This window comes from Ranitomeya variabilis, chromosome 6 (genome assembly GCF_051348905.1).
Source record: "Ranitomeya variabilis isolate aRanVar5 chromosome 6, aRanVar5.hap1, whole genome shotgun sequence".
NCBI lineage: Eukaryota > Metazoa > Chordata > Amphibia > Anura > Dendrobatidae > Ranitomeya > Ranitomeya variabilis.
In genome coordinates, this window is record NC_135237.1 from 521,869,971 (window position 1) to 521,882,338 (window position 12,368).

At 43.6% G+C, this 12,368-nt stretch overlaps 1 protein-coding gene across 3 annotated transcripts in view; it reads left to right on the forward strand.

Moving 5' to 3' along the window:
- The window catches only part of OXR1 (oxidation resistance 1), a 578,729-nt gene that overhangs the window by 459,191 nt on the left and 107,170 nt on the right, over positions 1-12,368 (forward strand). Inside the window, exon 1 of one of the 3 annotated variants that reach the window (XM_077271066.1) lies at positions 703-974. The exons of the other annotated variants lie outside the window; for them this stretch is intronic. Within the exon in view, the coding sequence (XP_077127181.1) occupies positions 806-974 (169 nt within the window). The 5' untranslated portion in view covers positions 703-805. Of the gene's footprint in view, positions 1-702; positions 975-12,368 lie in introns of those variants that run through there. 3 annotated transcript variants of the gene reach the window in all.

The window sequence follows — 12,368 nt, forward strand, 5'->3', positions numbered from 1 at the left end:
GAAAATGCAAACTGCCTGAGGGTTAGGACTATTTATTACTGGGATATTCCCAGGGACAATAACAAGAAGAAACTTTCACCCTGCCAGTCAGTCCCAGGCTGGAGGCCTCTGCTGTGCTCGCTGTTTGCATGCATAGTGCTGTTTGCATGTTTTCCTTTGACGCCGCAGATTTCTCAGGTCACCTCCCGGCTACACCCAGCTCAGCCTGTGAACTTCAAACACATTTTTCTAAATACACTCTCCCCCTAAAATCATCTACAATGGCATCTTCTCAGTAATGAAATCAACACAAGTGGACGCTTTCACTTTTAAAAATAGGGGGGGAAAAACCCGGGACAATACTCGCACTACAACCTCGTACCCCCGTAAGCGTATAGCTGTGGTATCGGCTGTGTATGAAAACGAATACAATAGGGATTTTCCACTTGCTAAAATAGGGGTGATTGATAGATGACTATAGAAGGAAATAGAGGGGTGCAAGACTCAGACTGGCATAAGTGTCTGCTGCAATCCGCGCCCCCCCCCTCATCGTATGGCGGTGGTATCTTCTCTGTATGAAAACAACTGCACGTGGAATGTCTCACTTTTAAAAATAGGGGTAGTGCGAGGATGATTATTGGGGGAATATGGTGGTTATTGGGGGTCCATGTAAATACTCTGCGCATGAGGGCAGGCGTCCTATCACAGGGCAGCCCGTACAAGGGGGCGGGGCGTCTAAGGGGCGGAGGCGGCTTGCAAAAAAGTTTTGACATAAGTTTTACCTCAGGGAGCGAGAGTGACAGTCGGTGTGAGGCCGGGGGGCGCCATGGATTACCTGACCGGCATCACCGGGAGGAGCGGCCGCGTCCTGAAGGGCACTGCCAACCGCCTGTGGTTGGGGATGCGGGAGGTGCACTTCCAGGACTACCTGAAGGAGGGAGTCGGGCGCGGGGAGAGTCCGCCGTCCAGCCCGGAGTTCTGTCCGCCGCTGTCAGGTCAGCTGCTCTGTCTGTAGTGGCCCGCTGGCACTTGTGGTGCTGCTGGGGGCGCGGTGGGAGCACTGTGCGCCATATGGCCGCACACACGCTGCGCTGAGGAATGTGGAGCTGTCGCCCATAGCAACCAATCAAGGCGCTTCTTTCATGTTTTGAAGCGGCCCGTGTAAATGAGAGGTGGAGTATGATTGGTTGTCGTGGGTGCATCGTCCTGACAAGAGGCAATAACGCGGGGGGGGGGGGGGTTAGACAAACTGACCGGGTCCACAAGTGTGAACAGGGGCTTGTGCTGTGTGTCGGGGTCCGGCTCACATGTATCCTGCACCTTTCTAATCTGCTCAAAACTGTATGTGTAGACTAGAGTAAGACCTGGGAAACAACATGTTCTCTTCACCATGTCCTTGCCTTGTCAGGTTCACTTCCCCTTTTTTTATTTATTTATTTATTTTTTTGTTTCTTTTAAGTTCCCACCATGAGTTTTGACTCTGTATTTTCACCTGCACAAAAAAAACCGCAGTGTCTTACAGTCCCAGCAAAGTGGATGGGATTTATAGAGATCTCCGCTGTTGTGTTTTGTTTTTTTTTGTTTGTTTTTTTTTTTTGTATTTATTTTGTTTTTTCTTCCTCAGTTTGCGCTGTGGAGTCTGTGTCACATCCACAGCTTGTCAGTTTGTCTAGCGGGTATGCGGAGCTTTATGTGCAGATTTTGTTGATAGAATTGCATTAGGCTACGTTCCCACGATGAGTGTGTTTTTTTTTTTTTTTTTTTTTTTTTTTTTTTTTTAACAATGCGTATTTAAAAAAAAAAAAAATAAATAAAAAATTCCAAGTAACATATATAATTTGCAACATCAAAAACTCACCGAAAATCTGCATCAAATACCCATAGTGAGAATGTAGTCTAGGGGCAGCATGTGGCCACGATCAGGTATTTATGCCAAATGTTACAGCACAGTGGATGGGATTTCATGTTCACCTGCGGACATTGACATGCGGCGCGTCTCTCCTGACCGCAGCGTGTCAAGTTCTCATGTGTAGCGTTTCTGCAATAAAAATAAAAAATGTCATCAATAGATTGTTTTCGATGCGGTAAAGTCGTGTGGTTTAGTGAACACATACGGATTTACCTGCGTTCAATTGGACGCAGCGACGATACTTCATAGAAAACTCTGCTACTTCCAGATCGTGGGCACATGTGGCGTTTATACTGCGTTTTTTTTTCTTCTACAGAAAACTAGCTGCTTTAAACAGTTTTGGCAAAAATGACTTTTTTTTTCCGTGACTAAATTTGAGCACTGCAGCAATTCTTGAAAATCTACATCATGTGAATTATTTTATCATTTTTCACCCATGGAAAGTATTAAAGGGGTTGTCCACTACCATGGCGTTTGCCTCCGTTAAAAGCTTATACTCCTCTCCCTCCTTGGCCGGGGCTGTTCCTGTCTCGCATGTAAGTTGCCTGATAAACGAGGCTATTTGCTTCATTTTAATGTCAAGGTTGAAAGTTTTGGCTACAGGAGAAAAAAACGTGCAAAAAGGCCACATAGCCTTAGACATCCCCCAAAAAACACTTCTTTTCCCACTCAGAAATAATAGACATGTACAGAAAATGTATTTCCTGCAATACATTCAATGGGAGACATGGAAATGTGCAGCAGCCTGGTTTCAATATATGTAAAATATGTTTTCTTGTTGGTTTCATTAAAAGCTAGTTGAGAAAACACTATATATATATATATATATATATATATATATATATATATATATATATATATATATATATATATATATATATGTCCTTCTCAAAAAATTAGCATATAGTGTTAAATTTCATTATTTACCATAATGTAATGATTACAATTAAACTTTCATATATTATAGATTCATTATCCACCAACTGAAATTTGTCAGGTCTTTTATTGTTTTAATACTGATGATTTTGGCCTACAACTCCTGATAACCCAAAAAACCTGTCTCAATAAATTAGCATATCAAGAAAAGGTTCTCTAAACGACCTATTACCCTAGTCTTCTGAATCAACTAATTAACTCTAAACACATGCAAAAGATACCTGAGGCTTTTAAAAACTCCCTGCCTGGTTCATTACTCAAAACCCCCATCATGGGTAAGACTAGCGACCTGACAGATGTCAAGAAGGCCATCATTGACACCCTCAAGCAAGAGGGTAAGACCCAGAAAGAAATTTCTCAACAAATAGGCTGTTCCCAGAGTGCTGTATCAAGGCACCTCAATGGTAAGTCTGTTGGAAGGAAACAATGTGGCAGAAAACGCTGTACAACGAGAAGAGGTGACCGGACCCTGAGGAAGATTGTGGAGAAGGACCGATTCCAGACCTTGGGGAACCTGAGGAAGCGGTGGACTGAGTCTGGTGTGGAAACATCCAGAGCCACCGTGCACAGGCGTGTGCAGGAAATGGGCTACAGGTGCCGCATTCCCCAGGTAAAGCCACTTTTGAACCAGAAACAGCGGCAGAAGCGCCTGACCTGGGCTACAGAGAAGCAGCACTGGACTGTTGCTAAGTGGTCCCAAGTACTTTTTTCTGATGAAAGCAAATTTTGCATGTCATTCGGAAATCAAGGTGCCAGAGTCTGGAGGAAGACTGGGGAGAAGGAAATGCCAAAATGCCTGAAGTCCAGTGTCAAGTACCCACAGTCAGTGATGGTGTGGGGTACCATGTCAGCTGCTGGTGTTGGTCCACTGTGTTTCATCAAGGGCAGGGTCAATGCAGCTAGCTATCAGGAGATTTTGGAGCACTTCATGCTTCCTGGCACCTGCTCACAGTGCCAAAACCACTGGTAAATGGTTTACTGACCATGGTATTACTGTGCTCAATTGGCCTGCCAACTCTCCTGACCTGAACCCCATAGAGAATCTGTGGGATATTGTGAAGAGAAAGTTGAGAGACGCAAGACCCAACACTCTGGATGAGCTTAAGGCCGCTATTGAAGCATCCTGGGCCTCCATAACATCTCAGCAGTGTCACAGGCTGATTGCCTCCATGCCACGCCGCATTGAAGCAGTCATTTCTGCCAAAGGATTCCCGACCAAGTATTGAGTGCATAACTGAACATTATTATTTGATGGTTTTTTTTTGTTTGTTATTAAAAAACACTTTTATTTGATTGGACGGTTGAAATATGCTAATTTATTGAGACAGGTTTTTTGGGTTATCAGGAGTTGTAGGCCAAAATCATCAGTATTAAAACAATAAAAGACCTGACAAATTTCAGTTGGTGGATAATGAATCTATAATATATGAAAGTTTAATTGTAATCATTACATTATGGTAAATAATGAAATTTAACACTATATGCTAATTTTTTGAGAAGGACCTGTGTATGTGTATATATCTATATCTCCGATGTTGATGAGGTATACTTCTACATTCAAGTCTGTTGTAGCTTACATACGGCACACACTTTGTGATGTATATGTCCAACTTCAGCAGATGTATATGTGTGGACCTAGTCTCAGTGGGTTTGTGTCAGGTCCCCCCGATGCTCCTGTATCGGAGACATACAGAGGATACTTCTGTCCATCGTTGGACTGGCCCACTGGAGGATCCTCTGGTGGGCCCTGGCAGGCACTGCATTGCAATGGTTAACTTACTATTTACACAAAATGATATGCTGCTGAAAATGATGAAGCTTAAGGGAACCTGTCAGCCCCAAAATAAAAGGTGAGCTAAGCCCACCGGCATCAGGGGCTTATCTACAGCATTCTGTAATGCTGTAGATAAGTCCCCGATGTATCCTGAAAGATGAGAAAATAGGTTAGATTATACTCACCCAGGGACGGTCCCGGCCTGATGGGCGTCGCGGTCCGGTCCGGGTGCTCCCATCTTCTTACGATGACGTCCTCTTCTCGTCTTCCTGCTCCGGCGCAGGCGTACTTTGTCTTGTTGAGGGCAGAGCAAAGTACTGCAGTGTGCAGGCGCTGGGAAAGGTCAGAGAGACCCGGCACCTGCGCACTGCAGTACTTTGCTCTGCCCTCAACAGGACAGACAAAGTACACCTGCGCCGCAGCGGGAAGACGAGAAGAGGACGTCATCGTAAGAAGATGGGAGGCCCAGGACCGGACCGTGACGCCCATCGGACCAGAACCGCAGCGGGACCGCCCCTGGGTGAGTATGATATAACCTCTTTTCTCATCTTTCAGGGCACATTGGGGGCTATCTACAGTATTACAGAATGCTGTAGATAAGCCCCTGATGCTGGTGGGCTTAGCTCACCTTCGATTTTGGGGGTGACAGGTTCCCTTTAAAAAAATGGGCAGCACGGTGGTTCAGTTGTTAGCACTGCAGCCTTGCAGTGCTGGAGTCCTGGGTTCAAATCCCACCAAGGACAATATCTGCAAGGAGTTTGTATGTTCTCCCCGTGTTTGTGTGGGTTTCCTCCTACATTCCAAAGACATACTGATAGGGAATTTAGATTGTGAGCCCCATCGGGGACAGTGATGATGTGTGCAAACTGTGAAGAGCTGCGGAATATGTTAGCGCTATATAAAAATAAAGATTATTATTAATCATTGCATCCAACAAATGGGTGTTTTGCTGATTTTGTCAGGTGACTGGTTACCGGATTTCTGGGATAAGTTGATAGTTAGGAACAATCATTCCTATGAATGCTCATTCCCTGATTATCAGCTTGACAAGATGGGACATAAAGATAAGGACAGACTTTGCTGTTAGTATCACTTATGCATGGTGGGCCCCAAAAATTTTATCTAGCGGGCCCAAACTATTCAAGTCCATCGCTGCCTCTGTCCTTGCATTTTTTGGATTGGGAGGAATCGCAATGTATCATGGCACTTTGCCAGAACATTTTAAGAAGGGAATAAATCTACTCGCTGTCGGTTGATTGTAGCATTCTCATTCTATTCTTTGTCTGCCCAGATTGTTTCCGTGTGTCGGTGCAGGCAATCCTCTGTGTGATAAAGAGGCCATTTAGACTTTGTGTGATGTGAATTGCGCTGTCGCACAGAATCGATTGTGAATGTGGCAGATGATGTGACCCTCTGGACTGCCGGTGGTGAGCCGCAGCGTAGACGCCTGTGTAAGTTGCCCTCTGTTTTGATCACATTGTAGCTTTGGCTTTCTTTATTAGCTGGTGCGCAGCAGTTCTCCTGTGTGCGGGGTCATTGCTCTCAGTAGTGATAACACATCCTGAGTGACCGGGTCCAATGTTTGCCGTCACACAAAGGTCACAGTAAAGGCCCCGTCTCACTTAGCGATGCTAAAGCGATCCCGACAACGATACGACCTGTCAGGGATCGTTGCTGCGTCGCTATGTGGTCGCTGGTGAGATGTCAAACAGTGAGATCTTCCAACGATCGCAGCTGCGATCTCACTGTTTGACATCTCACCAGCGACCTGTACAACGATGTCACATGGGAGCTATTATGACGATTCAGTGTCTGAGTCATCAAGGAGGTCGTTGGTAAGGTGTCAAACACAGCGATGTGTGCTACCCAGCGGGACCTCAACGATCAAAAAAAGGTCCAGGCCATTCCGACACGACCAGCGATCTCACAGCAGGGGCCTGGTCGCTGCTACGTGTCAAACATAGCGAGATCGCTACTGAGGTCGCTGTTGCGTCACAAAATTTGTGACTCAGCAGCGATCTCGCTAGCGATCTCGCTTAGTGAGACGGGGGCTTTAGCCTGAGGCTTGTGGCCATGATGCAACTCTCTCCTGATATATACCGTATCTGTCTCTGCAAGTCGATTCCTTATTGTTTACGGACAGGTGTTTGTGCAAAAAACACTTAATCAATTTGTACGCCTTTCATTATTATCTGTCTGATGGCCACTGAGACTGTCAGGACCGCACCTTTGCTGTAAGCTACGGGTTCTCCTAACCCCATAATTATTAGGCCCAATAACTTTCTGATGTCTTTGGGAGTCCTGTAACACGGGCTCATTTGTGGCAAGGCTCCATTATACTTTTCACAACTTTTTGGACACATGAGCCGCAGTGCATCAGATTCTTGAGCATGTACAACTTGAGGGCTGGGAACCTTCCTGAACCTAAACTTCTATTGGAATACAAAGACGTAATATACTTACAGTTTCGGCCCTAACATGACTCCTATAGGCTTCTGTGCTGCCCCATAGTGCCTCTTATTTCATCCAGAGGCTGGATATATCAGATGCAGAATTGTGCTGCCATATGGAGCTATTTTGTGCTTTTACGTTGGAGAGCGATTTCGGTTTCACCATGATGCCAGACCTTTTTTTTGTTTTGGCATACAGCATACAGAAAACTGGTGACTGAAGAAAACCTCAAAATTGGGAGCAGACATGCCTATGACGTGGTCCCTTTTTGCAATCTTTGCACTTGTGTGATTCTGCTCATCACAATCAACTGGCAGTGACGACCTGTGGACGCTGTGGTGATCTAGAAGGTTTGCATGGTGCAGTAGGCCTACAAAGATCACATTGTGACTTGCTGCGAGTAAGTAACAGGATCCTGTCCTGATTGTACAGAGAATCACAACCTGCTAATATGACAAGTCATAAAACCTGTTATCTACACAACAGTCTGGATTCAGTGTATATACAGCGCTGAGGATCCGGACTTGGGGCATTCCTGTACACTGGGGCTGACATGCTGAATGTTGCATTAACGTATGAATATATTCTGTAGTGTAGGAGGAAACCCCTGCAAACACGGGGAGAACATGCAAACTCCATGTAGATCAGCTCCACACCCAGGACCTCACTAGGATGACCTGTCCATGAATCATTTACTGCTTAGACTGTGCCCGTGGGACTTGTCTTTGTAGTGATGCCAGTCCTTACACTACAGCCTGCTCACACAAACCAATGTCCAGATGTTGTCAGTTAGGCTGTGTTCACACGTTGCTTTTCTGCTGCTTCCCCCCCCCCCCCAGGCATAACCTGCTCTCTTGACAGTAAAGAAGCTGCCTACAAAATGGTACAACCTCTTTTTACATACTCCATTGAAGACCATAATATCGCATACCATGTTCAAGTATAATGTTTACACACAAAAGTAGTGACATGCTGCAGTTCGCAAAAACGCAACAGTTTTCCAAATCGGTCAGGAAATCGGTGTGCATGAGATTTCTGAAATCTCATAGACTTTGATGGTTTTGTAAAACGCAGCATAAAATTTGTTTAAAAAAAAAAAAAAGCTGCAGAAACGTAACGTGTGAATGTAGCCCCACTGGCCTTATATACATGGGGCTGCCATATAGGTCTATGGGACTTCTACTGTACCTCCTTCTTTAAATCTGATTGTATATGGAGATATATGGAGTTATTCTCTGTAGGATTCTGCATGTTCACTTGGTGTTCCTTCAGATCTTTGAATGCTGAGGAGAGTCCCGGGATGGAGGCCACCTCTTCAGGGCATCCCAGGCTCTCTGCAGTTATCTATCTAGAGCTTGTATTGTGACTTTCCTGTACCAACCACTCAGTCCTGTCAGTGGCTTCAACATTGATGTCTGCATGTACGTGACCCTCCCATGGCAGGAAACGTAAAGGCCGGTGGGGGCCATGTGAGCAACCGTCAGTTTAGCATCTGCATATTTTCTTTTTTTTTTTTTTTTTGTCTTATGGTATTTAACGTTAGTTGCCCATGAAAATGCTTTGTATTTTTGGTCTTTAACATGTTTTGCAGGTTTTTAGTGCAAAGTCACCTGTTCTACCAAAATATCATAAAAATTGTCCCCCTCAAAAAAAATAAATGAAAAAAAGTTTGGCCGTTACATAAAAATCCCTCCAGGGGTGGACTGGAATACATGTGTGCTAAATATGTTAGCAGATTTTTTGGAGTCACAATTAATGAATCAACTGGAAACAATCTAGAAACTCCAAACTCTACCCACAATGATGAACATAAAATAACAACAAACAAATAATAGATTTTAAAAAGCCACAAATTTTGAAAGAATAACATGCAAATAAAAAGATTGCAGTAATGAATTGGACGCCAAGGACCCGATTAATCAAGACTTTTCCCGCCGGCCTTGATGAACAGCTCTGGAGTCAGACGTTCCGGATTTCATAGAGGCATGCATCATTTAATGAATCCGGTGCGGCTGAAAAGAGGCGCAGACATCGCCGGAAAGCTGCCGCTCGTCATGAGTGTGAGTGGGGGTTGCAAAACCTTAGCTCAGCCTCACATTGCTCCATAATGTTACACATTTTCAAAGCCTAAATCCTGAATACTCCTTTTTATTTATTTTTACTTTTTAACACTTGAAATTAGAAAAGGACCTTTGGCTATCAATGTTCTAGCGTGAATTCAGCTCTTCCCTTTATTTTTTTATTTTTTTTTAATACCCCTGTACAGCAATTACATAGGTTCTGATTAGAGGTGCAATCTGGTGACTTTATTTTTGCCACCTCACAATGCCATAATAGTGTACCTGATAATCTTTCCAAAGATGCCTTATCCCTTTTTTTTTTTTTTTCCTTTGATGTAGCACTAATGCTTAAACAAAAAACCCTGCTAAGAGTAACCTGAACTTTCCTCTGAAGAGAAATCACGTCCGCTGTCCTAGCAATTCCCCGCAAGTCTTTTATTTTCCTATTGATGCCGTAGTCACCACCAGACCAGTTATCCTATAGTCTCTGACCACGGTTAGGGGGGCAAGAAGCACCGTGCAGCTTTATGCCAATACCTCGCAGCTTTCGTTGGGGAGGAATAAGGCAATGACACATGTACAAGATTTGTAGAACTCGGGGACGACTTAATCTGGGGGATCTAGGTCAAAACTCCAATGGCAGGGTCTTGCATCAGACAGCAAGACTGGTCTGTATGGCTTCAGCGCCCACATGACTCTCAGCGGTCAGTAGGATACAGGGTTTTAGTTGAATTGTTTGCATTAGAAAATTCGTGACACCATTTTGGTATGGATATGATCTTTTGACTGCCCGTTATTGCATCTTAATGCAATTTTGCGGTGCCGAAAAAATCCCCATAATTCTGGCTTTTGACTCTTTTCTCGTTACACTGTTTACCGATCCGATTAATTATTTTTATATATTGATAGATCGGGCAATTCTAAATGTGTCTATACTAAAGGCTTGTTCACACTTTGCAGATTTTGCTGCGGATTTTTCCGCAGCGGATTTGGAAAAACCGCAGTGCAAAACCGCTGCGGTTTTCACTGCGGATTTTCCTGCGGTTTCTTCTGCGGGTTTCCAACAGCACTTTCCTATTGGTGCTAGTTGAAAACCGCTGCGGAATCCGCAGAAAGAAGTGACATGCTCCTTCTTTTTTTCCGCAGCAATTCCGTGCGGTTTTTAAAGGGATTTTCCGCAATGTGGGCACAGCGGTTTTTGTTTTCCATAGGGTAACATTGTACTGTACCCTGCATGGAAAACTGCTGCGGATTCGCAGCGTCAAATCCGCTGCGGATCCGCAGCAAAAACCGCAAAGTGTGAACATAGCCTATATGTGTTTTTTTTTTTATTTATTTTATTAAAAAAAAAAAATTGTTGGCTTTATTTTGAATGAAGCAAATGGAGGCTGATTTGAACTTTTTATGTAATTTTTTTTTTTTTTTTTCTTTATACTTCAGTAGTCTCCATGGGAGACTAGAAGCTGTGATCTTCCAATCGCTTCAGCCCTGCTCTATATAGCTAAAATGCTCACTTGCTATGAGCGCTGGCCGCTTGTCCACGCTCATAGCAATCCGGAGATTGACAGCAGCATTTAACATGTTAACAGCCATTGGTGGATCGTGATTCCATCTGTGGCTGTTATTGGCACATGCCGGCTGTTCAAATTAGCTGACATGTGGTGGAAAAATTTGTGGGCCCACTGCTGGAGCCCGCAGCAAACAGGGGGAGCCCACCTTAGACATTACTAAATGGCTAAGGTGGGAAAGGGGTTAAAGGGATCTGTCACCACATTTGACCTATTAATATGGGCATACAGGTCATAAAATGCTGAAAACAGTCCTATCCCCTTCATGTAAAACAATGACTGGAGGCAGTTATCTTCCAGGCACCATCCTTCCAAAGCCTGGAAGAGGTCATTAATATACAGTGATGAGAGGATTTCTCAGCAACAACACATCCGATATGAGGCATACAGGAATGACTTTTTTCAGCATTCTATAACCTGTATGCTCATATTAAGGCTGCCGTCACATTGTCAGTATTTGGTCAGTATTTTACATCAGTATTTGTAAGCCAAAACCTGGTTTCTGATTGTGGTAATGGCAGTGTCGGTACGAAACGTGTTTCCTTAGTGTCTAGGGGCTTGTTCGCACTTTGCGAAAAAAATGCAGCATTTGACCATACTATTAAAGTGAGTGAGATTTCTGAAGTCTCGTATACATGCTGATTACTTTTCCTTGCAGATTTGAACCATCAATTAATTTTTTATTTTTTATTTTTTGCAACGATTTTCACCCATTCATATAAAAGGGGGGTGGTGTCACCAAATGCACATATTCCGCAAGTGTTTTTCCTGCCAACACTGTTTTGGGCCATATAAAAATCTGCAGATACTAAACGTGTGCTCATACCCTTATCCGAGCACTAATGGCAGCAGTCCCAGTGCGCACGTTCTTTGCTACAACTTTTTTGTTTCTTGTATAGAGAAAATATCTTCCAGAATCCATTGTAAAGCCCAGGGTGCCATGCACTTGTGTAACAGCTGGTGGGGAGAGGACTCCGGCCCCGCTCTCACGCCCTTGTGCTGTCACGCACTGTGCAGCGCTCTACGTTGGCCATGATTTGTTAACCCCTTCATGACCTTGCCGTTTTTTGCAATTCTGACCAGTGTCCCTTTATGAAGTAATAACTCAGGAACGCTTCAACGGATCCTAGCGATTCTGAGATTGTTTTTTCGTGACATATTGGGCTTCATGTTAGTGGTAAATTTAGGTCGATAATTTCTGAGTTTATTTGTGAAAAAAACGGAAATTTGGCAAAAATTTTGAAAATTTCGCAATTTTCACATTTTGAATTTTTATTCTGTTAAACCAGAGAGTTATGTGACACAAAATAGTTAATAAATAACATTTCCCAAATGTCTACTTTACATCAGCACAATTTTGGAAACAAATTTTTTTTTTGCTAGGAAGTTATAAGGGTTAAAATTTGACCAGTGATTTCTCATTTTTACAACAAAATTTACAAAACCATTTTTTTTAGGGACCACCTCACATTTGAAGTCAGTTTGAGGGTTCTATATGGCTGAAAATACCCAAAAGTGACACCATTCTAAAAACTGCACCCCTCAAGGTGCTCAAAACCACATTCAAGAAGTTTATTAACCCTTCAGGTGTTTCACAGCAGCAGAAGAAACATGAAAGTAAAAAATGAACATTTAACTTTTTAGTCACAAAAATGATCTTTTAGCAACAATTTTTTTATTTTCCCAAGGGT